A 25,751-nucleotide genomic window follows, 5' to 3' on the forward strand; every position below is an offset into this window, starting at 1 on the left:
ACAAAAATGCCCCTGATTGCTTCCTATTTTTTTTGTGTGTGTGTGTGCGTGTGTGTGTGTGTGAAAATGGGCGTTCTAGAGCTAGTACAATTTAATTACTACCCTTTTTGACATTATCACAAAGGGGTCAACATCACAATAAGAAACCATAGAATGTGATCCATCAATTGATTTGTAGATAGCAAGTGATAAAGTAGAAGAGTAGGCGTTTTTATCATTTTAGGGAAAACTCTTTAATTAGTTAATGATTGACGTTTGGTAGAGATTTTTAGTTGTTGTGAACTTTGACATGAAAAGATAGTGATTTTATATATATATATAGAGTGCGGCTAGGATGCTTATGGAAGCACGGAAGGCTCCGTGCTTCCACTTTGTTTTCGATGTTCGGATTTTCGAATCGATGATCGGCTCCGTTAGACTTGATCTAGAGTATTTGAAGTATATAGAAAATAAATTTCGCGATTTTTCGATATCATTTGCCTAGTGATCTAAGTAGCTCAAAATCAACGGCTAAAAATAAAAATCTTACAAAATATGATGATATGACATTAAAATTTTAGATCAAAGTTATTGATCTTGTTTTATATGGTATAAAAAATTTTCTATCAAAATTTCATGTGATTTGGATATTTCTACACCGTTAAACTTGCAACCGGCTCACTACAGCCATTAAAATTATTGATTTTGAGCCCCTTTGATTACTAGGCAAATGATATCGAAAAATTACAAAATTTATTTTCTAGGTACTTCAAATACTCTAGATCAACTCTAATGGAGCCGATCGTCGATTCAAAAGTCCAAACATCGAAAATAACTTAGAAGCACGGAGAGCTCCGTGCTTCCAAAAGCATACCAGCCCTCTCTCTCTCTCTCTCTCTCTCTCTCTCTCTCTCTATATATATATATATATATATATATATATTTGAGCTCCTATACTTTTAAAAGTACCTAGTTATTGGTGCTTGTAAGCTTTCGGCCCTTGGATTAAAGGATGTGCGGTTAGGATGATGTGGACCCCCTAGGGTTGAGTGAGTGGTTGGTTGAATAATATAATTTAATGGATAAAAATGATTAAAGGCAGAAATCTAACGGTAAAAAATTTACAAGCACCAAGTGCTAAATACTTTTACAAGCACCATAACCGAACTTATATATATATATATATATATAGATATATATATTCTATTATTTTTTGGGAAGGTAGTGATATTCACATGTAGCATCACCCTTTCCTCCTGGCGTGCAATTTACTGTTGCGTTACAGATGGTTCTGATTCTAACTAGGACACCTTTATTAATTCAAAAGATTTTGTAGCCATATATGTTTGTCACAATCGAGCCAGTCCCAGTCAGTTGTTGTGGGCTGGTTTGTGCATGCACACTTTTGGTGACTATGCTAGAGAAGCTATTGATACACGCATGTTCTAACTAGTAATTAAATTTTGTTTTTCTTTTTGGATTCAATTGCCAAGTTGGATTCTGTAACTACATTGTGATGCTAATACTGAGTGCCTGACTAATTTATCGTAATCTCTCTGGCCCTACAGCATCGCTATACAATGGCCAAGTTTTTTTGCATATGTGATTCATACGTTGTAAGTGCTAATTCCATATAAAATGAGTCGCAACTGCAAAATAGTGTTATGCACACACAAAAAAGTTGGATCAAATAGACTCATCATCTGTCTCTTTTAATACGAAGAGAGTGAGCTATTGTGTAAGAGAAACGGTAGATTTATTGAGAGTTCATAAAATGACAAGAAGATCACCGAGGATAGGCTTATCGGTTTTGGATGCAATCTACATTTGATACTAGTGTGGCCTGTTTATTAAAATGAGCCAATACTTAAGTTCAGAATCATATTTGAAATTAAAATTTGAATTTAAATTAAATAGAATTCAAATTCTTATATATATATATATATGCCGATTCACGAACAACAAATTCATATGAATTAATTCGACCCCCTTAACAACCCTCTCGTCGTTATAAAGAAAATTGCAGACACTGATGCGAAAATCCAGCATCGGAAACCGTGTGTCTTGTGAACACTTAAGACAAAGTTTTGGCCGTGTGACATCGAATGCTTTAAAATTCCCACACATAACATATTAATCCAAACGCACCCCACCCCCTTTTAATTTTAATTTTTAAACCCCTTTTCGACGACCAAGGTTTTTCCAAACCGTGTCGACTAAGAACCCAACAAGCTAAGAACCTTCTAATTAATGTGGGTTCATTTTTTGGGGGTCAAATCCAAAGCTTTGGGAACCCAAGTCGAGCGAGGTTTCCCAAACCCGGTTCCTCGTTTGGAACCATTCTTGTCTCTTCCAAATTGACCTAGGTTTACACAATTGCACGGGTCCAAATTCGCACCCAAGCGTGCAACCAAAGTTAGGAAAAATAATAATAAGAAGAAGAAATGGGTCAAACACTTCAAGCTTAAGCTTCTCTATTTCTTCTCTTGGTATGTGTTAACACTAATGTACGCCTCAAAATTACACAAGACCACATTAAATTCCTTTTGATTTTTGGGAATTATTATTGATTAGTGGACATAAGGTTGCTTTAATTTTAGTTTACGTATTAATTAAACCCGATAAAGAGATTTAAAAATCATGGGGTTTGTACGTACTTATAAGCTGCCACCATGTGAGCTACTTACACATGTACACCTGTGAAATCCAAAGTTATGTACTAATACACATGCACGATTTTTTTTCAATAATATAAAGTAAATACTCCTGAGACTCGTCTGAATAAGTATAATTGTAAATGTGTATGCAGTTAGAATATCATGCAATTGGAGATATTGTCGAGATATTAATTTCAAATTTGGTTATAGAGGAGGAATACGAAATTATATTTAAAGTGCCAATTTATATGTGAAAAGGCTTGTGATACTAATTAAGATTTTTTTTGTTTTAGTTTGTTTATTAGATAAGTAAATAAAATTATATCCAATTAAATTTACTTCTTAATTTTTTTTTTTCAGTTCCTGAACATCTTTCAATTACGTAGACAAGCAAATATTAAGATGTAGCAGTATGACCTTCATATTAAGAATGCTTTTTTCGGTAATTAATGATGCTTAAAAATATCTCAAAATAATTAATCTACCATCATACTTGAAAGCATCGGCGAATAAAGAGTCGCTATATATATAATGACGTTTATGCTATGCGTTGGTGAAATATATTCTGGCACGTTAAACCTTCAAAATTTTTCAAAACTCTGGCACTTTAAAGTGTCAAAAAATTTAAAATAATTATGAAATTTATCTTTCAATAAATTAATTTTACATAATAAACGGTTCATATAACGATACTTTTTGAAACATCGGTATTTACTATATATTAGAGATACTTAATTAGGGTCACTTTCCACAAGAGTCTCAAAAAAACGTTCGCATAATGAGATTTACTTGTAGTATAGCTCTGCCTGTAGCATCTACAAATAAAAAAATTAAGTGAGAGGATCATTCAAGTTATCACAAACTTTACAGTAAAAAATAACAGGAAAAAAAAAAAAAACTCTTCAAAGAGCGCCCTTTTCATACGAGACTAACAATGAAGGATAATCCCGAAAATTAAACTGGATTTAAAGAGTGTGAGAAATTGAATGTACTTGGAAAGTCACTATCATATTTGGTGCTACGTACCAATTAATTACCACTAGTCAATTTGAGGATGTATTAGACACCACATAAATTTAATAAATTTATAGCTATAAGAATTGCCTGAATTATGCTAACTAAACCTGTGAAGATAAACGACTCATTCAAATTTTGAAGTCAAAATATTGTTGATTGATTCAAATCAAACAAATTAAAATTTTAAAAAATTAATTAGGTGGTCAAATTCAAATAGTTCGTAGTTCATATAAATTCCATACGTTTTTACCAAGAAAATTTCAGAAGTTATGATTCTTGAGGTGTCGATATCTTAAAGCGTAATTTTGATTTACATTTCAAGACACCAAGCTTGCCTTGAGTGTCTGAGACACCCTAGTACATGTCAATGCATGCAATAATTTCTCTCGAGTTTCTCTCAAAAAAAAAAAAATTTCTCTTGAGAGGGCATTTCATTTTCATCTTGATTATGACATACGATTCCAACAGTTAAAAAGCAGAGAGCTAGGTTGCCAACAAATCTATTAGTCTCTCATTATTAACATATACTTAACCATATGATGATTATCCCGCACAAATTATGGAAGTATACGGCGCATTTGACATGATGATTGATGAAACATTTGAAAGAGAAATTAGAACGCCACGTAGCCGTCAATATTCTAATGCATATATTACCTGTCTATAAGAACAATATAATAATTTTATATTAACATAATATTTTAAAATAGTTTGTTGCTCTACTTCTATATAGCACGAAATATTTAACCAAATATTATTTTTTTAATTAGAATAATTTATGAGGGAGAAACGTTTGTCTCATTATAGAGGTTGGTCACTAATTCTTGGTAATAAACTACTTATTTCGTTGGGACTCTCACAGAGAACAAGGGCATAAGAAATGGTTTTTAATGATAGTAACGTGCAAAACCTCTATAAATTAAGTTACATATGCATGCATGTGTCACGAGGGGAAGGCACTGATATATGTGATATCTTGTCAATGCAAGTGGCTTTATGTCCGGTCCTACTATTCAACTTTATAAAATAAAAAAAAAAAAACTTTATTAAAAAGGATTAAAAAAAAGGGAAATGGTTGAGACTAAAAACAATGAATCAGCATCTAAGGAATAGAAATAGAAGTTACAGATTTGCAGAACAAAGAGAAGAAAATTTAAATTTGCGAGCTAGGGGAAGAAAGAAAATTGAATATCTCGACCACAAAATCCAACGGTCTTATTTATAGATGCCAATTTCAATTAATAACATCGCGAAGAGATAAACTTCAATTTGCTCTCATTAATTTAATACATTTTTACTTTGTCATTCTGTAGGTCAAAAAATCATACTTAATTATTCTACAATTTTACTTTTGTTTCACCAAAAAAAAATCTGCTATCAAATACGCTAATGACGTATTTTTTTAAAAAACTACAGAACAGTTTCCTATTTAACGATAGTTCCAGTGACATATAACGAAACTAAGTATAACTTTTTGAAACATAGCGTGGTGAAGTGAAAATGAACGGTAACCTTTCGAATCACACGGGATTATAAAGTGAAAGTGCAGTGTTAAAGTGTACCCACAAGCCAAAAAAAAAGAGGATAAATAATCCAAAAATATCCTATAATCTATTCCTATAAAGGAACAGAAAGAGCTGAGCTCTTGAGAGGCCTTCAAGATGCCTGCAGAAGCTCTTTGATGTCGTATCCTTGAAGCTGCAGATATCACCACCACAACGAAAACCGAAGGAAAGAAAAATGGATGTTATAACTATTACTTCAAGCACTATCAATTGCTTCTATCTTCGGCAGGTAATGGAAACAAAAATTTGTCCTAGCTTAAAAGGATTCTTCGATTGGCATCCTTAAAAGAAACAGATGTAAGATAGTGATAGACAAGATCTAATACCTGGAGAAACGTCAGCAATAGGATCACCCCTGAGTTCCAAAGTGCATGAGTGGTAATTGGGGTGAGAAGGTTGCGAGTTTGAGCATATGTAAGCCCCAAAGCAGTGCCTGTTTTCATGAAATAAAGACTGAGGAGGGAAGTGAGGGAAAAAAAAAAAAAACACTTTGAGCTGGTATACATATTACAATTGAGCTTACAGCAACAGGCTCTTTCACTAACAGGAGAGGTACAAACTGTGCATCCATTTATAAATCCAACCATGTACCACTAAATGAAGTCTTTGAGCAGTGGGAATCTTGACACTAATTTTTAATGTTTGGTTTCGCATACTCGGGCAAGAAGCAAAGGAAGTTTCTAGATTTCTCAGATATACAAACAGCAAGCTGTTTGTTGTTAATGATGGCTGAATGGAAAACGAGTTATGCTTATATTGCGAGAGGGGAAAAAAAGAAAAGAAAAGAAAATAACAGAACAGAAAGCAGCAGCAGCCCATAATCAGATCGTCATTTCAAAAGCAACATCAGACATTTTATTAGCATGTTGTTCTAAAATTTCACTTGGAGAAACAATCGAGGAAATCTATTTTATCGAATGCAATTAAAAAAAAAATAACGACTATAATCTACATTAACATTGTCTAAATAGATGTACGGCACTCTAGTAATAGAGAGGATTAGAAGAGCTTCGAACACTAATTACCTGTGAAGTGCATCTAGATTTTTCGGTAGAAAAGAGTAACTCGTGGACAAATATTAAACTGGTAGTACAGTGATTTGCCAGTTAACAAAAACATAACGTGATGGCTCAATTGTCATCTTAAGAACTAGCGATTACTTCACAGTATTTTTATTACCTAGCACAAATAGCTGGGGAAATTCTCCAGGGGTGAGATGAGCAACTGCGAAAATTGCAGCGCTGATTAGGATGGAGACTGGTGTGGGAAACCTGTATCAGGGAGAAGAAAATCAATAGAGCACGTGGAAGGGTTATATGTTTAACAGTACACATACAAAACCAGAAGTTGAACATTCATTCAGGTAGAAGCATCCAACATAAAGATGCAGTTCTGAGAAGCTTAAGCTTCAAGCTTTAGACATTAATACATAAAACAAAATGCAAAACCCAATAACAAGGTTTTCTCAAAAATCATCGAGCTTCGCCCTAACAACGTATAACTATAACCGACCATCGCTAATGCACGTGGCAAAAGGCTTAATGGTTGATATCCGATGTCTCAAGTTCGAAGCCTATTTGCTTTCACACTTCCAGCTAAGTTTATTTCTAAAAAAAATTGAACGAACCGGGCAGCACTGCTAGATTTCTCTTAAAAAAAAAAAAAAAACAAGGTACAGCTATACTCCACAAGGAGAAAGGAAATAAAGCTACTTTTAATGTACTTCAGACCTAGGTATTCAAGCCTCCAACCACAAAAGAGGAAACTTACCACTTAGTCAAGGACACCATTAGAAATCCTCGAAATACAGTTTCCTCAAGAACCGGCGCCAAAACTCCAGTAATGCCCACTAAACAGGCAGTGCTACCAAATAGAGAAGAAACCCCATTAAGGAAATTAATTATCTGATTTTGTCATGTGATCAATTAACTCATTCATATCAGAAAGCAAGCTAGAAAAACAATACCTGATACTTGAAGTGCCAATCAGTGGCAGCAAACGGATTAGTGCATCAGTCTGAAAGAAAGTAAATAGCAATCAAATCAAAAAGGGAGTTCGTAGAACTCAAAGATTATAAGATGGTTAGCGCATCAGTCTTATTAAAATGATAAGATGCCCGAATAATTCATAGAATTAAAATAGGAATCAAATCAAATTCAAATGGGAAAAGGGAAAGTTTTTTCATGTGCTTAAAGCTATCATGAATGGTGTTATAGCTATCGAAACGGAACCGTCCTTAAGTAAACACAAGAAAAGTCAGTATGTTAATAGTCCATTAGCTCCATACAGAATTGCACAATATGGATGTAGAAAAGCGAAGTTATACAAGTATATGAATGATATAAATGAGATTTTGTTCTCACATGAATAAGCGGCAATCACCTGGTTTAACAAATAATAACACTGCAGAAATATTTATGTTACAATGGAGTATATTAACAACCTCTCTCTGTGGACTTCCACCATTTAAGGAGTTCAAGACCACTCCGACCAAAGAAATAGCAATTAGCGCACCGACGAGACCAATAACGGCCCATAGAAGCCAACCATTTTGTAGTTTGAATGGTTCCTTCAAATCTATCATAAAAGAAAGAAGTGTCATATTATTACACCCTCTGTCATCACAGATCCTGGTCAGGTCGCCATTCATGAAGCAGTAAACATGATAAAAGTGTAACTAATTATGCAGAAATGGAAAGAAAAAGAAAAATAAACAAATATATCATAGACACGATCAGCATTTCGTCTAAATAATGGGAATTTTGAATTAGATATCTGTAAAAAGTAGTATAATTGTGCGTTTATCTCTTTGAAGAAGATATAACCATATCTATCCTTCTTGTTTCAACAACTGCCGGATCTATCACTTCTTTTGACTGGCACCAAACTGAGCATCTGAAACTGACTGTTAGAAATTTAATCCCCAGACGAGTTTTCCAAAAGAGTTCGATAACTATTATCTTCCATAGTCTAAACCCTTAAAACGTCAGCTAAAGAAGGGGAACAAGCCTATTATAAAATTCACAATTTATTACAAAAATTATGCTAAAATCAAGTTTTCATGAATAAATACGCAATTTTAATTTTTTCAGGGATATAAATTGTGATTTCTTTTTTCTAAAATGAATTATATCATCAAAATGCCTATAAAAGATTTGGCAAGAGGAATAACCACCTACCGTAGCGAAATATGTCATCCGAGAATGGCTGGAAGGTATTAGTGATGCCAAAGATAACTCCGAGAACAACTGCCGTCACAGAACTGCACAAGCGACCCAGAAAATGCAGTTATACTCCGCGGCTTTGGCTACTCAGGAAATCTGGGAAAAAGAGAAAGCATACTATCCAGATTGTTACAGTAATTGAAATTAAATATCAGCTCATACAATTGCCCAGCAAAGAGTATTTCCGCGATCTCATCTAAAGTAGCTCCTCCGCCCTGCAACCCCAGATACGGTAACACCGACGACCCTACCAATCCTGTCAGAACAAAGCTATCAGAAAAACATTCAGATTGGTTTGAATTACAATATTCCTAGCAAATAGCAAACATTTAAAGCGTAAAAATGATGGCACTGCAACGGAGAGTTACAGTATCAATCAGCTGCTATCCTGATTCCAACTTAAAACATCTTCCGAAAAGGATCGTGTAAAAAAAAAAGAAGAAAAAATCAGCCAACAGATTACAATGTGTACCACAATGAAAACAAATCTGTACATAAATGTTTCGGCAACTCTTCTTTTGATCAGTAAATAATGCGGAGGCTATGGAGAGATACCTTACGGCACATGCGAGCATAGTGAGCGAAACAGTTGGCCAATCCCACGGCACATCCCACCGCCGAAGTACAGGGCAATCCGCATCCGACCCCTGCTTGGAGCATAATAGATTAGTTCTAACCGAAGAACAAATCACAACTGAGAATTAGGATCAAACTGAGTCAGAAAAGAGAGAAGGTTCGATCAAAGCTAACCTTTTCGGTGGGCTCAGGTTCCAGGTTCTCTTCTTTAGCGTTGTAGAAGCAGGTGAGGGGGGCGCGTGGGAGACGTAGTGGTGGTCGGAGGGAGGAGGAGGAGGAGGAGGGAGAGGAGACGGGGCAGGGATTCGCGCCTCTCCTCGGGAGCACGACATTGACTCTCGATGCGACAATGCTTCGACGAGACGAGAGAGACGGGGCCGCGGGAGGAGGAGGAGGAGGACGATGGTGCAGGACGAAGATGATTGGAGACGCCATTTATTTATTTCTTTTTTTTTATTTGGTGGTAGCAGCGGATAATTGATAAGGTAGATAAAGAGGGTTGAAGAATGAAAAAATCAGTCACGGACCGTACCAGCGAAAGTGGCAAAAAAAAAAAAAAAAAAAATGATAATTGATATATGAGGTTCGAAGCTCCAGCTTCAAATTCTAATTAATTTATATTTTTAACTAAATTTATTTTAAAAATAAAATAGATAAAACAGATAATATGCTATGCATCTTTTACCAAAATAGGTGGATAGTTCGGACTAACAAATTGACGAATAATTTGTATTACTCGAAAAAAAACGAATGAAATATGATGGCAACTCGCTCAATAATTTAAAAGCTAATATATAACAAATTATTTTCTCCAATTCTCAACTTTTGAATATACGTATTATTATTTTATTAATTTTTTGAACAATTTATTAACACATATACAGCATAAATAAAAATAAAAATCTAAATTTATATTTCTATAAAATCAAAATGTAAATTTATGTTGTGAAAAAAATACATTTGTCTGCCTAAATGGCTGCGGAAGCATACATTTAACAGGTACTTCTCCAGCACTCTTACTAATACGTCACAGAAACAATTCTTGCACTGTAGCATTATTAATTACCTATTTTTCTGCTTAAAGGATTATCCATATTCACAAAAAAAACACTTAAAAAATTTTGAACTATACACGTCAAGCTGCGGCCTAGTAGCCAAGCTTAGAAGAGGGTGTAAAAATCTGCGTGAGGTAGCAGGATTATCCATCTAGGCATTCCATTTATTTAGAAGTGAAAAACTCGTGCCGAGGCCGCGCAGATTCACAGATTCGACTATTGGTGAGGATCTTGCTGGGGTGCAGTAGGAGACTCTGGTGGTGCTATTGTTATCTGCAGTCCCCTCGCTTGTCCCGCTTGTAGAATGTAAGCCACCTCACGTGCCGCTACTTCCGCTGCTTCCTGTAGTAAAAAAAAAAAAAAGTTAGATCAGGTTATATTACGAATTAATTGACGAAATACACAAAATCGAAAAGAAATACACAAAATAGAAAAGTAGATAAACCAATCACAATTTTGTAATAATTGTACCTGTAATGACATTCCTACTTAATGAAGAGAAAAGGGTGGGATCATAATCAGGTTAGCTTTGCTAGTTTTTTCATGCTTCAATTGTAGACGCAAAACTAAATTGGATGACACCAATTATGGATTTTCAGTATTGTCGAATATAAAAAGTGCTTTCTTAAATATGATGGCATAAATATATCGAAGTATCCTTTCGACCTGATTATGAAATGTAAATATTATCAATAGGCATATACTGACCTGTCTTTGTCTTCGGCGCTGCAGGATACTAATGACCCAAGCCATGATGTAGCATGGAAGCAAAAATCCAGCAACTCGCAGTAGAAAGAGCTGGCAATTATCAAAGCAACATTAGAAAAGCAAACAAAAAAAAAAAAGAAAAAGAAATGGCAAATGAAACAAAGAAAAAGAAAAAATATATCATAAATATATTCCCGAGCCTTTAACTTACTGAAAAAATTACAGAAACATCATCCTCTTCATCACCACTAGTGAAGACCAACGCATGCCTGAGCAGCAGAAGCGCTATGAACTAAACAAAGGAAAATATATACATATATATATTTATTAGTGCGCAACATGATCAAGCGAACCAAAACATTCTCAATCATTGCATCCCGAAAGTCTATAATACTCCTAGCTGGCTTAAAAGAAAACATTTAATTGTTATAAGAAGTGAGATCAACTGGAGGACCAAGAATTCTTTTAAGAGCAAATAACTTGAGATTTAACTTTTCTTCAGCAGCTTCTCGTAGTCGTAGATTTGAATAAATAATCATTCATCCTTGAACTAATTCTATAAACATAAGCTAAAGGCCAGAGGCAACCAAATCTGTCGCTTGGCAAATAAAGTCACCTATTGCAATATACTCTTAGGTAGTATTTGGTTCGGGAACAAGGAGGAAAATAAGCCCTTCTTCCCCCTTTTGTTCCCAAACGAGAATTTGCGTACCCAAGAACAGTAGTTCTCGGGTTCCTGGAATAAGCTGGTATAAGACTGAAACTACCGTTCCACCCTTTTCCCTAGAACAAGCTTGTTCCCAAGTGGGAATAAGATTAATTAAGCCTAAATTTAATTTTAACTATGATATGAAATTATTAATTAATTTAATTAATATATTTAAATCATTATTCATTGCTTAAATAATAAAGTAATAAATTAATTTATTATTTATAATCAATTAGCTAATTAATTATTAATAATTTAATATGTTTATCTATAAAGGTACAGACTGGGTAGGGGGATTATATTGTTATCTCTGTTTAATTATGCTTAAAAAAATGCTAGATATTGGAAAAGTAATTTAATATGTTTATCTATAAAGGTACAGTCTGGGTAGGGGGATTATATTGTTATCTCTGTTTAATTATGCTTAAAAAAATGCTAGATATTGGAAAAGAAAAACAGTTAATATGGCTCAAAATAGATGCATAGCGTAATTACTAACTTTCCACTGTAGGAGAAGCCAAAACTCAAGCTAAAAGAGAAATTAAGATCAACTCCAATAGGTACGATAAACTAACAAAAGATATCAGTTTTAAAAGTCACATATACACATTACAATATAGATGATATCTAGGACCTTCATCACTTGCTTCAAACAAAGTACAGAGTTTTTAAGGGCATAAACCATTATCATTAGGTGATGAAAAAGTATTGCTCAAGGACAAATGGGCAAAATTAAAGTATTAAAATTCATAAAATGAACTTACAATTAAAGCAGCAGAGCGACAAAAGGCAGCACCACTGGCATTTGTAGCAGCATAATCATCATATTCGGCTTCGAGGAATTGGTGTTGTGCTGCCGCCATTGCAAGGATCCTAGGATCATGCAGATCCAGAGTACCATTGACAGTCCAACCACCGCTAAAGATCAAATTAGACAGATAATAAGAACTTGAGAAAAATGAAAGTAACAGACCTTAATTTCTTGGGGACAATATAATTGACAATATATGCCAGGTTAAGAAATATGATTGAAATACAGTAAGCTCATTGGCATCATAAAGATTTCTAACAAAAGAACAAATAACCTACCTTACATCGATAGCGGTGTCATCAGGATTGGCACGAGGAGGTGCAGTATAACCAGGCTTGTATGGCTGTAAATTGCAAAATAAGAAATGTAATAGTTAGCATAATGTTTAATCCAAACGAAACACGCAGCCAAATCAGGATAATACCAGTGAGGCATCATCTAAGGCATTTCTAAATCATCATGTAACACTTCTGATGCAACCCACTCATCGTCATTTTTGGTGGTAGTAATATTGAGTGAGTGTGTAAACTTTCAGAAGAAACCAATCAAACTCTGTAACCTTTTACGCAAAGTTTGCAGACTAAATAAGAAATCAGGACAAAAAAAAAATTTTAATGCGGACGAGAAAAGATCTGTACATATCCACCAAGTGACAGTTTCAAGAAATAAGAAACTGCAAGCATGTTGAAAAACAAAAAGACTGTTAAAGGAGAATAATAACTTACCTCATGACAGATTTCGCAGGTTATGTCTCCTTTCTCATTGCACCACCGCTGCACGCAAGACCTATGAGCATACTGGAGATACAAGGAAGACAAAATTATGATTCATCATGTGCAAGATGTATGTGGAAAGGAGTAAATGATACTCCGAAAGCATCGCGAGACTTCTACAAGTGAGCTTCTGAATGCTAATTTAACAGGGTTATAGATTACTGTACAATCAACAGCTGCACATTGCATGATAATAAACACACTCAATAAGAAATCAGCATAAATACGTAATTTTAAAATACCAGAAGGTTGTTTGTGCCAAATATAAGTAGCACGCATAGCTATTACTCTCAACACTTTGCAAGAAGCCTAATTAGTATGGAAAAAACAACACATTAATTCCAACAGGTGATATAGTAAGTTCTTTGCAACAAACTCACACTAGGATTTTAAACAGAAGAGAAAGTATCAGCCTATATCAGATGCACTGCTGGTGAAGAATAAAGTTGAAAGATAAAAGCACACAGTCATTTCGATAGAGAACTCGACACGGTGAAAGATTGAGTCAATGTCCAAGAGAAACAGGAATGGAATTTCATATTAAGCATATCCAATCCATAACAATATAACACTAAATATAATTATGCATCCAGAAAGTAATTGGTATAAAAAAAATTTGATCTTTTTTACGAGTATATACCTTCAGGCTGCCACTGCAAGCGCAAGGGCTCTCAAGGTTCTTGATGTGATCCTCTTCCTGGCAAATGCGACACTCCAACGTCTGAATAAGTGGCTCCTCTTCTTCTTCAAGAACCAACCTTTCCTCATCCCTTTTCCCTTCAATGGATTCAGATGAACCAGAACCCTCGGCCGCTCGTGTAGCCTCGATGTTTTGAGGCATACTAAGGCGATCGACGTCTAAGATCAAATGATCCCCCATTAGCACGATTTTACCTAAGGCTTAAAGAAAATTACCCTCTTTTTCAACGATCTCAGTAACTAAAATTCCTTTAGTAAATCTAAAGACCAACGATTTAGGCGTCGATAATCAGATATGCACCTTCCTGCAAGAAATACCTCAAATTATTTAATTGGATTTGACTTCACAACAAATTGATAGAAACATTGCAAGAAAATTAAGCAGGAAATGGGCTCCAGCAATTTTAACGCGATCTAAAACAGATTCAACAAATCCTTCATATAACTAGGCCAAAAGAAGCGGAAAAAGTTGTGCCCAAACCCTAGAATTGATCGAACGACACAAGAATATCCCATTAAAACAATCAATAAGCATTATAACCACACAAATTACCATACAAACCAAAACAAATGCTCCAAATCACAACCTAAAATACATATATATAAATCGAAGGGGAAGGAGAAATCGCCATACCACGGGAGCTTGGAACCCTCGAAACAACGCAAAATATCTCTCCCCCTTTCTTTTTCTCTCGCCCCTCGAACGAAGTCGCCTTTATATATTGCACGCGTGGTGACCTTCGACCCACGCTCGGGCCCACACCTCACTTGATGACTTGAGCCCGACGATTTGACGGCGTTAGATCCTTCTAGATAAAAATTGAAAACTCTCGCCCACCCTCAACGGCCGTTACCGTTAACCCAGTCTTTAACGGGCCTCGCTCGGCTTCGCCGCGTCTCCACGCGGTTTGTCCTCTTCAGTCTTTATCCGTCAATTAAATTAATGTTATAAAAAAATATAAATAATCAGTTTTAATATATTTTGGGTATATTTACGTAAATACCCTCGATTTTCGCTACCAAATTGTCAACATTCGGTGGCAGAAAAGAATTAGGTGTTGAAGACGGATGAGATAGATTCAAAGGTTGTTATGGTAATTTCACAAGAAGGGCAGCATCACCTATCGTATTCTTAACCAATCAAATTATACTTCTAAAATTTATTCATCATATCAAAAATTTAATTGACTTAAAATTTAAATAATATAATACAACTTATATATAAAAGATGATCGCAAAATTCATTCAGATGCCGTTAAGAATATAATTTTCTAGTAACTTGTCCCCAAGATACGCAGGGACTAGTAGATCCTATTTACCACTTTCTAAGTTTTCCTTCGTTTCCTATCTTTCCTAGCATCCATTTCATCAAAGTCTTTTTCAACAAAAAATTTTAAAAAACTTTCTTTAAAGATAGGACTCATCAAAACCTTAAAGATAGGTTGTGAAAAAAAAAATAAAAAAATAGTAAATCATCTGTCGTTTGAACACACTATAGGCGGTAAATAATCTAGCTTTTTAGAAAAAAAAAAAAAAAAAAAAAGTAAAAACCGAGCAAGTTATCCAATTTTTATCACAATATTTAGATTGCTTAAAATCGATAAAGTATTTATTGTTTTCATACACTAAGCGCACGGATTCTCCAAAGCCAATTTCAACAGCTATCTCAAAGGGTAATTGGAGTCAATTTTCGCCCATTGGTTGCTTCCCATGCATTACGACAGAAAAAAGGACAGGAAAAAAAAAAGAGCCCATTTGAACAGGCTGGATCAGCTGAAGATTTATAGGAAGTCAGTCTTCTTTGTAACGTATACGACCCTCCGGAAGCTACCAGGGTGGAGCAGAAAACTCTACCACGCTGGCTCGCTCTCCAATCCTGCCGAAGTTGAGACATCAGTCTCTGTACAGTTGTAAGTGCGACATTGTAAACTCTGATAATTTATTTTACGGTATAACAAATAATAGGAAATGCGAGGTATATCTGAATCGAGTAGACTCTTATTTTTTATATAATTTTTGAATTGGTGGCCCTTGTTGGAATGACGCGCCCGAAAGGGAGCTTGTTTGTTTGACCGGTGCAACGTGGTTGTTTTAGTTGATGCAGCCATGCAGGAGTGGTGATAAACCACGTCTCTGATGCACGAGGTCAAATTGGTTCCAACCGATCAAATCTGATCCAATCGGGTTTGACTCGTTGGCATTTTCTTCGCGTCCGAGCCAAGATCCATTATACAACGATTTACCAGTTTTAGCCGTTTCGAAATTTAGAAGCCAATTTCTTTTATAATTGTAAGAATTTAATGAAATTAAAAAAGATAAGAGGATTCGTGCAATCTTCTTAGTCAGGATAGGGTCTGAGCCCACATCCAGTCCATTATCAGGCCCTAACTAGCTAGGACCAGTTTGGGTCTCAATCTCATGCAAATCTCAGGTTCTGACCAGGATCAGTAACATCTACAATGTTCATCATAGCTTATTTGGGAAACTACATTTGCATTAGTTGTTTTTTCTTAAGACAACCAAAAGAGATACTTCATCAAAGCAAAAACTCGTTACATGGGCAAGTAATTAACTTAGATTCTACTTACAACAAGCAACAAATTAACTGCGATGCAAATAATTAATAACAAGTTAAAATAGAAAGCTCACATTAAGCTCATAAATCAATGAGATTAGAGCGCGTCATTTAGAGATTTTCCAGCTCATGACTATCGACGCAAGGAGAATCCTGACTCTGCAGGCGTCGCAGCTTGAATGATGATAGCTTTTGAGCCGACGGGCAGGGCGATTGCCCGGTCTCGCGTATAAAAGCATAAGCCCATGCACCCAACAATGTGCCAAACACCGGGCCCACCAAATACACCCAAAGGCCGTCGTAGATCTTGCTCGCGACCGCCGGACCTAGCGTCCTCGCCGGGTTCATCGATCCCCCCGATACCGGCCTGCACGACTCGATCGCACTTGATTGATATAATAAGATATGTAAACCCATATATATGTATATATATATACTCAGATTTAATGTGTAACCATTTCAGTTCTCGTTTAAAAAGGTTTTTGGGGGCAAAATTCATGTTTATGATTGCATAAAATTAGTTTTTTTTTTTTCTCTTAAAGAAAAAGGATATAATTTTTATAGAACAAATTGAAGTTGGTTATTTTGATTTAATTTCTACCCTGCAAAAATAGAGGTTATGCAAACTGCGGAGCCAACTGCCAACCCTGCCAACTCTCCCACCTGCATGCATGTCAAGCAAAGAAGCGTTCAAAAGTCCATAGACAAAGTGCATTGAAAGGTCAGAGATCAGACCAAACCATAATTATTAGTATTATCATATTATATTATAGCACATTAACAGTTGAAAAAGTTTCTTGATGGATGGGAAATTAAAGCATAAATCAAACAATAATTAATATTTACTGCTTTGGTGTCGGTCGCGACGGCGGATGTAACGAACATCATGTTGAAGGTGACAACCACCTCAGTCACCAAGGCTTGCCACACCGTCCCCGACGGGGTTGTCGTCCCCAGATTCGCGATCGGGTGGAGCAGCTCTCGCAGGACAAAACCCGCGATCACGGCGCCTGAGACCTGAGCCGACCAGTAGAACGGCACCTGCACCAAAAGGCAAAAATCATTTTCGTAAGTTTAGATATATCTTAGTTGAAACAGTCATGCTCATTTTGTATTGCTTGATTACTTTAAAGGAATTGATAGTTTTGATCGATTCAATTATTTGGTTAAAAATACTTAAATTGTATAGGTTGGTAATTAAATATTACTTGTTAATTACGCAGCACAAATTAATAAAGATGTTGCAACACAAGTTGCTCTCGCTCATTAATATCTTGTATTAATGACCTGCTGGGACATTCCACCGATCATTGCTTACACGTACGTAGTTTGATACGTTGAACTCATCCCTTCACAATTGATGATATTGATGTCTCAGTAGAATGTAGGAGCCACATGCAACTACTGTCTTAATTCTTTATTTTTTCTAACCCTTACACATTTTTAGTTAAAAATAGTAAGCTAAATTCATGTTTTTTTTCATGCAATAGATTTAGATGTAATTAAAATAATATCATGTATATTGCATGGAAATATATTTTGGAACAAAGAGTTTGGTTATAGTAGTCACAAGCGACAAGACTGTAGTACTGTTATAATTACTGTACAGAATACTTAGTTATTATCAGATGACTTATATATCCTTAATTAAGCACAGGAGTTTAAATTTGTGATAGCTAATTAAGTCTCAAGAAATTAAAAAGGGTTTGAACACCGAGTTTTTTGAATATATATAGTCTCCGTTCTAGAGGGAGTTTTAGCTTGGGGTAAAGTGCCTAACTATGAACAACGTCCAAAAAAAAGAAAAAGGAAAAAAAAGAAAAATATCAAAAATAGTTTTTTTCTCGCAAATTAGCTTGGAAGTCATGGAGGCATATATATATATATATATAGAGTGAGGCTACTATGCTATCGGAAGCACGGAGCCTTCCGTGCTTCCAGCTCGTTTTCGATGTTGCGACTTTCGAATCGTCGATCGGCTCCATTAAACTTGATCTAGAGTATTTGAAGTATCTAGAAAATAAATTTTATGATTTTACGGTATCATTTGCCTAGTAAACGAAGGGGCTCAAAATCAACGGCTGAAAATAAAAATCTTACAAAATGTAATAATATGACATTAAAATTTTAAATCAAAGATATTGATCTTGTTTTATATAGTATAAAAAATTTTCTATCAAAATTTCATGTGATTTGGATATTTCTACACCGTTAAATTTGCAAACGGCTCACTACGGCCATTGAAATTTGTTGATTTTGAGCCCATTCGATCACTAGGCAAATGATATCGAAAAATAATAAAATTTATTTTCTAGGTACTCAAAATACTCTAGATCAAATTTAACGGAGCCGATCGATGATTCGAAAGTCGCAACATCAAAAACGAGCTGGAAGCACGGAAGGCTCCATACTTCCGATAGCATAGTAGCCTCACTATATATATATATATATATATAGTTCTGCTGAGGTACTATCAATAGCACTAAGAATTTGATACTATCGAGTTTTCTACCGTTAAATTTAACACTATGATTATTTTTGCCCCTTAAATTATACTATTTAAATAACCACTCACTCAATCCTAGAAAGTATATGGTAATTACTGGGAAGTATATGGTACAAGCTCATGTGAATGCACTTATTATGGAATCTGTATGATTAAACTGGTCCCCTTATATATATATATATATGTATCCACGTTCAGAGGTACGTGGACCACCCATAAATATTTGAGCGTATACATCTTAAATGTTTCTTTGCATTATTTCCAATTCCAAGTATCTTAATTTCCTCATTTCAAAAAGTTAAACAAACCATTCAAGATTACATGCTAAATTAGCTTCACGACTCAAAGATTTATACGATGAACTCATGATCATAGTTTAGCATAAGTAATTAAATCATCGAATTATAACAAAATTTGAACGTAGCATTTGTTTATTTTCCTCACGAATGTTACGTGCTTAGAATTGAAAATTGAACAAACCTGAATCCAAGGAAAATGGTGGGACACGGCGAAGGCGAGGGTGACAGCGGGGTTCATGTGCGCACCGGAGATGTGGCCAACCGCATAAATCATCACGGTGACGATCAGCCCACCCGCAACCGACGCCCCCAGCTGCGAGACGCGGGTGAGGTCGCTCTTGCTCAGCGCTGCGGCTCCGGCCGTCGCGAACACCAGCAAAAATGTCGCTATCGTCTCCGCCACCACCTGCAACTCCATCAGTGTACGACTATATATGTAAGAGACGTTCAGTTAATCACGTATCAATCACACGTAGATAGTGTTTTTTTTGTCCTCATACATAGATTGTTTTTCATCTTTCCATATGTGTGCATAGTTAATTCACTGCACTTTTTGATGCACTTTCGCTAGCTACTTCATAAAACTACGTTGTTGAAAAGCAATTAGAAACAACTCTTACTGTTTTTAAATAGCACTGCTAAAATAGCACTTTTGTAGTAGATCCAACTAAACATTCGGGCAAAGTTGACGAGAGAAACAAATTAATTAAGATTCTAAAGCCTTGAGATTAGGAAATAATTAATCTCTCTCGCTTAATGACAACAAGAACATTAATGCGACTCATTTAGGGGCATGTACAACACCTTTCTAATAAGGCAAGGAGGGAAAAGCTCTTCAAAAGATGTCTCTCCATGGAGAACTCTTTGGGGGAGGGAGGAGCTTCGGGCTATTTCCTTGTCATGGATTTCATGGGAGAAGCTTATGACTGTGTTGGAGCCCATCTCTAGCTAAAGAAGCTAAGCACTCGGCTCAATTTTGGGTTGTGTTTGTCCCTCTATAGCAAGAGTGCTCTACTTATATAGAGTGTTGCTAATGATAATCCAGTGGTGGGAATATGGAATCTATTTAGCAACGAATAGGTTCTTTTCCAACTCGCTACAATAGAATTTGCTGATAGAAATATATTTTTTGAACACTTTTGTATAAGTATCTCATTGATGTCAAATTTTTTTTAAAAAAATTTATTAAGATCTAAATATAAATCCCGATCCAATCAAAAATAAAAAATTTCTCTACTCAACCAACCCCGCTCAACCCGCTCAGCTCAATTACAAATAGAAAAAAAAAAAAAGAAAAAATTAATCATCATCTCCCCTTCTCCTCCTCCGCCGTCATACCCGACGAGACAGGGTTCCGATGACTGGAGTTCGGCTGCGAGGATCTCGCAGGGATCGTAAAGGGCTACAATTGCAACGTGTCCCTTCACCACGCGTCACTAGAGGAGTGGGTGTCAAACATCAAAACGGCCCTACATATAGCGACCCCACGTATAGCAACACTTTTAAAAGGTGTCAGTGATTTAGACAACAATACTTTTTTGACCTATACTGACATTTAAAAGTGTCGCTATATATCGTTTTTATTGTAGTGACTCTCTCTCTCTCTCAAGACCAGTATAACAACAGCCATATATTCCCATCTTTAGGGTGTCTCATATTAAGAGAAATTCATGATTGATACACTAAAATTGATCACAATAATGGCCGAGAAAATAGGACTTTTCTATGAGAGCAACACTACTGCATTACACCCAAAAAATACGCGTCCGATATATCTATCCAAGATTCTGTATCTTCACACTATTTTTTTAATGTATTGTTTTTAATATTAAAAATGCAAAAAGAAGTATCTAAACCCTTAAATTAATGGGTAGGTGTAAAATTTATACTCTATTTTTAGACATATAAGTAGCATTTCTCTTTCTACAATTGGTATTCCACAAGTTTTGTCCCACTAATCTAATTAAGCCATGCGGAATTGTAGATATATATCTGATATTTAAGGATAATTAACTAATATATGGTTGAGTTTTAGTATTCATGCATGAATTTTATGGTATATGGAAGATTTTCTCCATGCATGCCACACATCTTTATTTTTCCGAGAGTTATAGTCTTTTTTTTTTGTTTAAAACTTAAATAATTGGATTAGAAGTAGTATAAGACTATATCATTCAACTCCAGCAATTTGGCAAACTAAGATTTAATAATATTTCTGCAGCAGTAAAAAATAGAAATGAGATTCTCAATCCAAAGATCAAAAGAATCAAATAAGGTTGGATTTCTACTTCGACTCTACTACTAAGAAATTTAATTTGTCCAGAGATATCGATCAAATAAGATTTATCAAACAACGTTACTCCGTAATTGTGGCAAGCCAAAATAGATCCTTATGCAGACAAAAATTATAGCAGTTAGAAGCTCCGTCTAGGCCATATAGGCCCTCAGCAATATAGAACTTAGGCAAAAAAAAAAAAAAAAAGAAAAAAAAAAAGAAAAAAGAGAGAAGAAGAAGAAGAAGAAGAAGAAGAAGAAGAAGAATGAAGTAACAAGTGTTAAATGTCCACTATTTTTTGGGGGGCGAATAATACACAGTGATCTTGGTCTGGGATAGGTAGATGACGAAGATTGGAACGCAGTCATCGAGTACTATGTTATCCGGATTGGTAGCTTGCTGGTCGATAATTTAATTTAGGAAGTCAGGAACAACGTGATCTTAGAAAGACCCAACCGGACCCCTTCCTTACAACTTACAAGATTAAGCAGCTGACGAATCTTTGAGAGCAATTTCTATCAGTTAATCGGCGACACACTTGTAGTCGGTAGGTTTTTTTTTTTTTTTTCACCCCACTACAACAAAAACGGTTTATAGCGATACTTTTAAATGTAGGTACATGTCAAAAAAGTGCTGCTAGCTAAAATTACGGACACTTTTAAAAAGTGTTGCTATATGTGTGGTCGCTAGATATATAGTGACAGTTAAAGAGTGTCGCTATAACCTAAAAGAGTGCGACTAATTTACCAACACTTATTTAAGCATTTAGTAACCGTCGAAACTCTATCTCGTTGGTTGCGGTGGCGGAGGAGGACGACAGGAAAGGCTCTTCGTCTAGAATTTCAGTAGATTGAATGAAGAGAGAAGAAAATATGGTAATTGAATTTTTTTTTTCTTTTCTATTTGTAATCGGGCCAAATGGACTGGGTGTGGTGGGTTGAGTAGAGTAATCTTTTATTTCTGGTTGGATTGGACTTTATATTTAGGCATTAATAGATGTTTTTGTAAGTTTTAGTATAAATGGGACACTTACTCAAAAGTGTCCCAAACATGTGTCCCTATAACCTAATTCTGTTGTAGTGCCCCCTCTGAGGCCTGCGTTGCTTCATTCATATTGTAACTTAATTTATTTTTTCAATAAATGAAACGGGTAGCATATCATCTATTTTTTTTAAAAAAAAAAGAAATAACACACCGTAAGGTTAATATAGAAAATTTGTCTTCTAATAGGTCTCCTGTACATGTCTAACTTTAAACGTAAAGAGGCTTTTCATTGAACTTCTTGTACATCAATTAAAATAAAAATTAGTATAAATATATAAAGATTGTGAGCCTAATTATTATTACCATCCGTTACAAACTGGGAAGTTAAGGATTGAACCAAAAAAAAAAACATTATGATGCTTTTTTTTTTTTTCGAACACTGATTAATTATCTCATTACAGAAGCCGGGTCTAACAAGCACTAAAAAGTAGCATAATTTATCGAGAATGGATCGAGGTTAGCGTGGAGGAGGAGACACCAGCATGTTCCACATGCACCAATTCCCTAATCTTTTTTAAAAGCCAAATTATTGGAGCATCTCCTATTCATTTCATCTTCACAAGTTCTAAAGATGATCGATCCCTTCTCATCTTCTCCAATTAATCCCCTCGCATGTGGAGAGATTCCGAGTTTGAAGTGCACTATTCATGATAATTAGGACCAGCTTTGTATGGATTGGGGCCACCACGTCAACTAACATCTTATACTTTTTCTAAAAGAAAACAAAGAAAAAGCTTCTTAGTAGCCCAGGGGCTACCTTTTTTTTAGTAAAAAGTTTTTTTTTTTTTAGAGACATGTAGCATGCTACCCGTTTTGTAGCTGAAAATGTGAATCAACTAGAATTCGAACTTGAGTCTTGGATACCAACCACCAAATCTTGTGCCACTTACTTTAGGGACGATCGGTAAAAGATTAAAAATTTTAATCTACTTCATTCGTATTAATAACCAGTCAAGTATCCAAAGGCCGAAAAAAAAAAAAAAAAAACTGTCATAAGAATAATCGACATGGAATAATTAATAAATTAGCCAAATGAACAATCCGTTTCTTATGAAATGGTAAAAAATTTGATGATTGTTATATGAGGTTTTAAGTTCAAGTTTAATTGTTTCACATTTTTATTAAGTTTTTTTAATTAAAAAAAGGGAAAACTTCAAAAACCCCCCCTGTGGTTTCGTGCATTCTCACTTTGCTACCCTGTGGTTTAAAACGTATCAATTTACCCCCCTGTGGTTTCATTTTTATCTTTTCGGAAGCTTTTTTGTTAATATTTCGTTAAATTATATACAAAAAACTTCAGATAACCATCTATATTTATCGAATAGTCACTTTAGTATCCTTTAATTTTAACTTTGTCACTGATTTTAAAAAAAAATAATAATAAAATTGATAACAAAAAGATAAAAACGAAACCACATGGGGGCAAATTGATACGTTTTAAACCACAGGGTAGCAAAGTGAGAATGCACGAAACCACAGGGGGGGTTTTTGAAGTTTTCCCTTAAAAAAATAAATTAAATAAATAATATATTATCTTTTTTTTGAAAAAAAATAATAAATGTACCAAATGAGTGCAGTTTAATAACTTTAGTTATGCAAAAGATGATACATATAAAAGTTAGGATTAATTGCATACATGTCTCTGTAAACATAGTAGATTGTAAATATATTATTCGTGTAAAGTTCAACTTTCATAAGTTATCCCTACAAAAATTTTAATGTTTTCGGATATGTCCCTGCCGTTAGAAACCATTAGAAAAGCTTAGTTAACCATAGATTAAATATTTTACCCTAATTAATTTTTGACATTTTTACCCCTCTTATATTATATTGTTACGATTTTTAGAGGGATATATTTGTAATAGCAAAATTGAAAATATAAACAGTTTTCTAACGATAATAAATCAGAGGGGTATAAATGAAAATATTAGAATTTTTATAGAAATAACTTATGAAAGTTGAACTTTACAGAAATATATTTGTAATTTACTATATTTGCAGGAACCTGTACGCAATTAACCCTAAAAAAAGTTAATACCGTTGATGAATTAGAACCACGCAGAAAGAGAGATAATTGTAATTTTCCACTTGTATGGTCTACAGATGATGTTCGCGGAACATGTTCACACAACAATTTTGCTTCAAAAGAGAATAGTACGAAGAAACATCTCCTCCTCTCAAGTCCTTGTCAAAAAAATAACATGCCGATCTTAAAAAAGTCCCATTATTCGACAGTGGTAGCCATTTCTTGAAGAGTTTGGAGACCGTATATTTTCACTCTCTTATTAAGTTTAATTTGCTTTGATCGAGCCTATTTATTTAAACAAAAAAGATTTAATTTGACTCTTTGTAATTAAGGAATTAATGATGTGTTTCATAGATAATCTTCTATATATATATAAGCTAGCTGGACCCGTACGTGCAAGAACATTTTTCCCGTAAAAGTTTTACCCAAAATTTGAGCAGTTAATTAATGCCTTAATTTTGATGAAGGAAAGATAAAGTAGATGCCTTTTCTTGTCAAAGCAGAGAAGATGGTAGCAGATATGAGGATAAAATTTTACTGTGAAGCTCCCCAGTGGGACAATTTACTGACACGTGTTAATTTTATCTACATTCAATAATTTATTGAATATTTTTTATACTAATTTTTTTAAAAAAAATTTAAACTCTAGAGGAAAGGATTATAATATTTGAATATATATATATAGAAATGACATAACGATGGCAGATTGGGTGCCTCTCAACCAGGCATCGTTGATAAGCTCAAATTTTTTTCATATATACGAAGAACATTTTCAAAATACCTTACGGCTTACTTTTATTAGGATAACGAGAATTTGAGCCTAAATTCTCCCTCTCTCTCTCTGTAAGTAGATTCTAAAGCACGCTCTTTTGCTCTAGTTGAAATAGCATCTTTACCAAATTGTTTGTAGTTGAACTCATTTTTATGTTACCGCAGTCCCCCCAAATTGATTGTTGCTCTAATCAGGTGGGCCCAAAACCCACCCATTCGTGGGCTAGTTCTTGACCCGGTCCATCTCTGGGTCCATTTAATATTCCAACTGTGAATTGTTCGAGTGATTTTAGCGCCAACAAAAGCTTCATATAATACTAGTGAAATTACCGGTGCGCGTTGCTGCGTCGATTTCGTAAAAAAAAAAATAATAATAAAAAAGTCAAAGAGTAAAATAAAATACAAATAAAAAAAACTTAAGAAGAAACAACAGCTGCTACAGTATAAATATAAAAATAAAAATATAAGAAAAATAAAAATAG

The 25,751-nt window shown here is 34.8% G+C and overlaps 3 protein-coding genes across 4 annotated transcripts; all 3 read right to left on the minus strand.

The window, feature by feature from the left end:
* Window positions 5,051-9,499, minus strand: LOC109723610. Its single transcript, XM_020252053.1, has 10 exons — window positions 9,193-9,499; window positions 8,998-9,089; window positions 8,605-8,712; window positions 8,398-8,480; window positions 7,662-7,795; window positions 7,185-7,234; window positions 6,989-7,081; window positions 6,398-6,489; window positions 5,545-5,651; window positions 5,051-5,351 (listed from the first exon to the last, which is right to left on the minus strand). Exons 1-10 carry the CDS (start codon window positions 9,451-9,453, stop codon window positions 5,310-5,312), a joined length of 1,062 nt encoding a protein of 353 aa, XP_020107642.1. The 5' UTR covers window positions 9,454-9,499; the 3' UTR covers window positions 5,051-5,309.
* On the minus strand, window positions 9,927-14,525 carry LOC109706211. The gene is made up of 8 exons (XM_020227017.1): window positions 14,408-14,525; window positions 13,715-14,078; window positions 13,027-13,098; window positions 12,580-12,644; window positions 12,255-12,408; window positions 10,993-11,073; window positions 10,782-10,871; window positions 9,927-10,415 (listed from the first exon to the last, which is right to left on the minus strand). Exons 2-8 carry the CDS (start codon window positions 13,952-13,954, stop codon window positions 10,290-10,292), a joined length of 828 nt encoding a protein of 275 aa, XP_020082606.1. The 5' UTR covers window positions 13,955-14,078; window positions 14,408-14,525; the 3' UTR covers window positions 9,927-10,289.
* On the minus strand, window positions 14,631-20,128 carry LOC109706195 (aquaporin NIP2-1-like). 2 transcript variants are annotated; one of them, XM_020227006.1, is made up of 6 exons: window positions 19,958-20,128; window positions 19,335-19,559; window positions 17,195-17,389; window positions 16,950-17,011; window positions 16,423-16,715; window positions 14,631-15,649 (listed from the first exon to the last, which is right to left on the minus strand). In XM_020227006.1, the coding sequence occupies exons 1-5, from the start codon at window positions 20,093-20,095 to the stop codon at window positions 16,460-16,462; spliced, it is 876 nt and encodes a 291-aa protein (XP_020082595.1). In that variant the 5' UTR covers window positions 20,096-20,128; the 3' UTR covers window positions 14,631-15,649; window positions 16,423-16,459. The 2 variants fall into 2 exon arrangements, with proteins under 2 accessions (XP_020082595.1, XP_020082588.1); XM_020226999.1 differs by lacking the exon at window positions 14,631-15,649 and having other exon boundaries at window positions 16,247-16,715.

Source organism: Ananas comosus, linkage group 2 (genome assembly GCF_001540865.1).
Source record: "Ananas comosus cultivar F153 linkage group 2, ASM154086v1, whole genome shotgun sequence".
NCBI lineage: Eukaryota > Viridiplantae > Streptophyta > Magnoliopsida > Poales > Bromeliaceae > Ananas > Ananas comosus.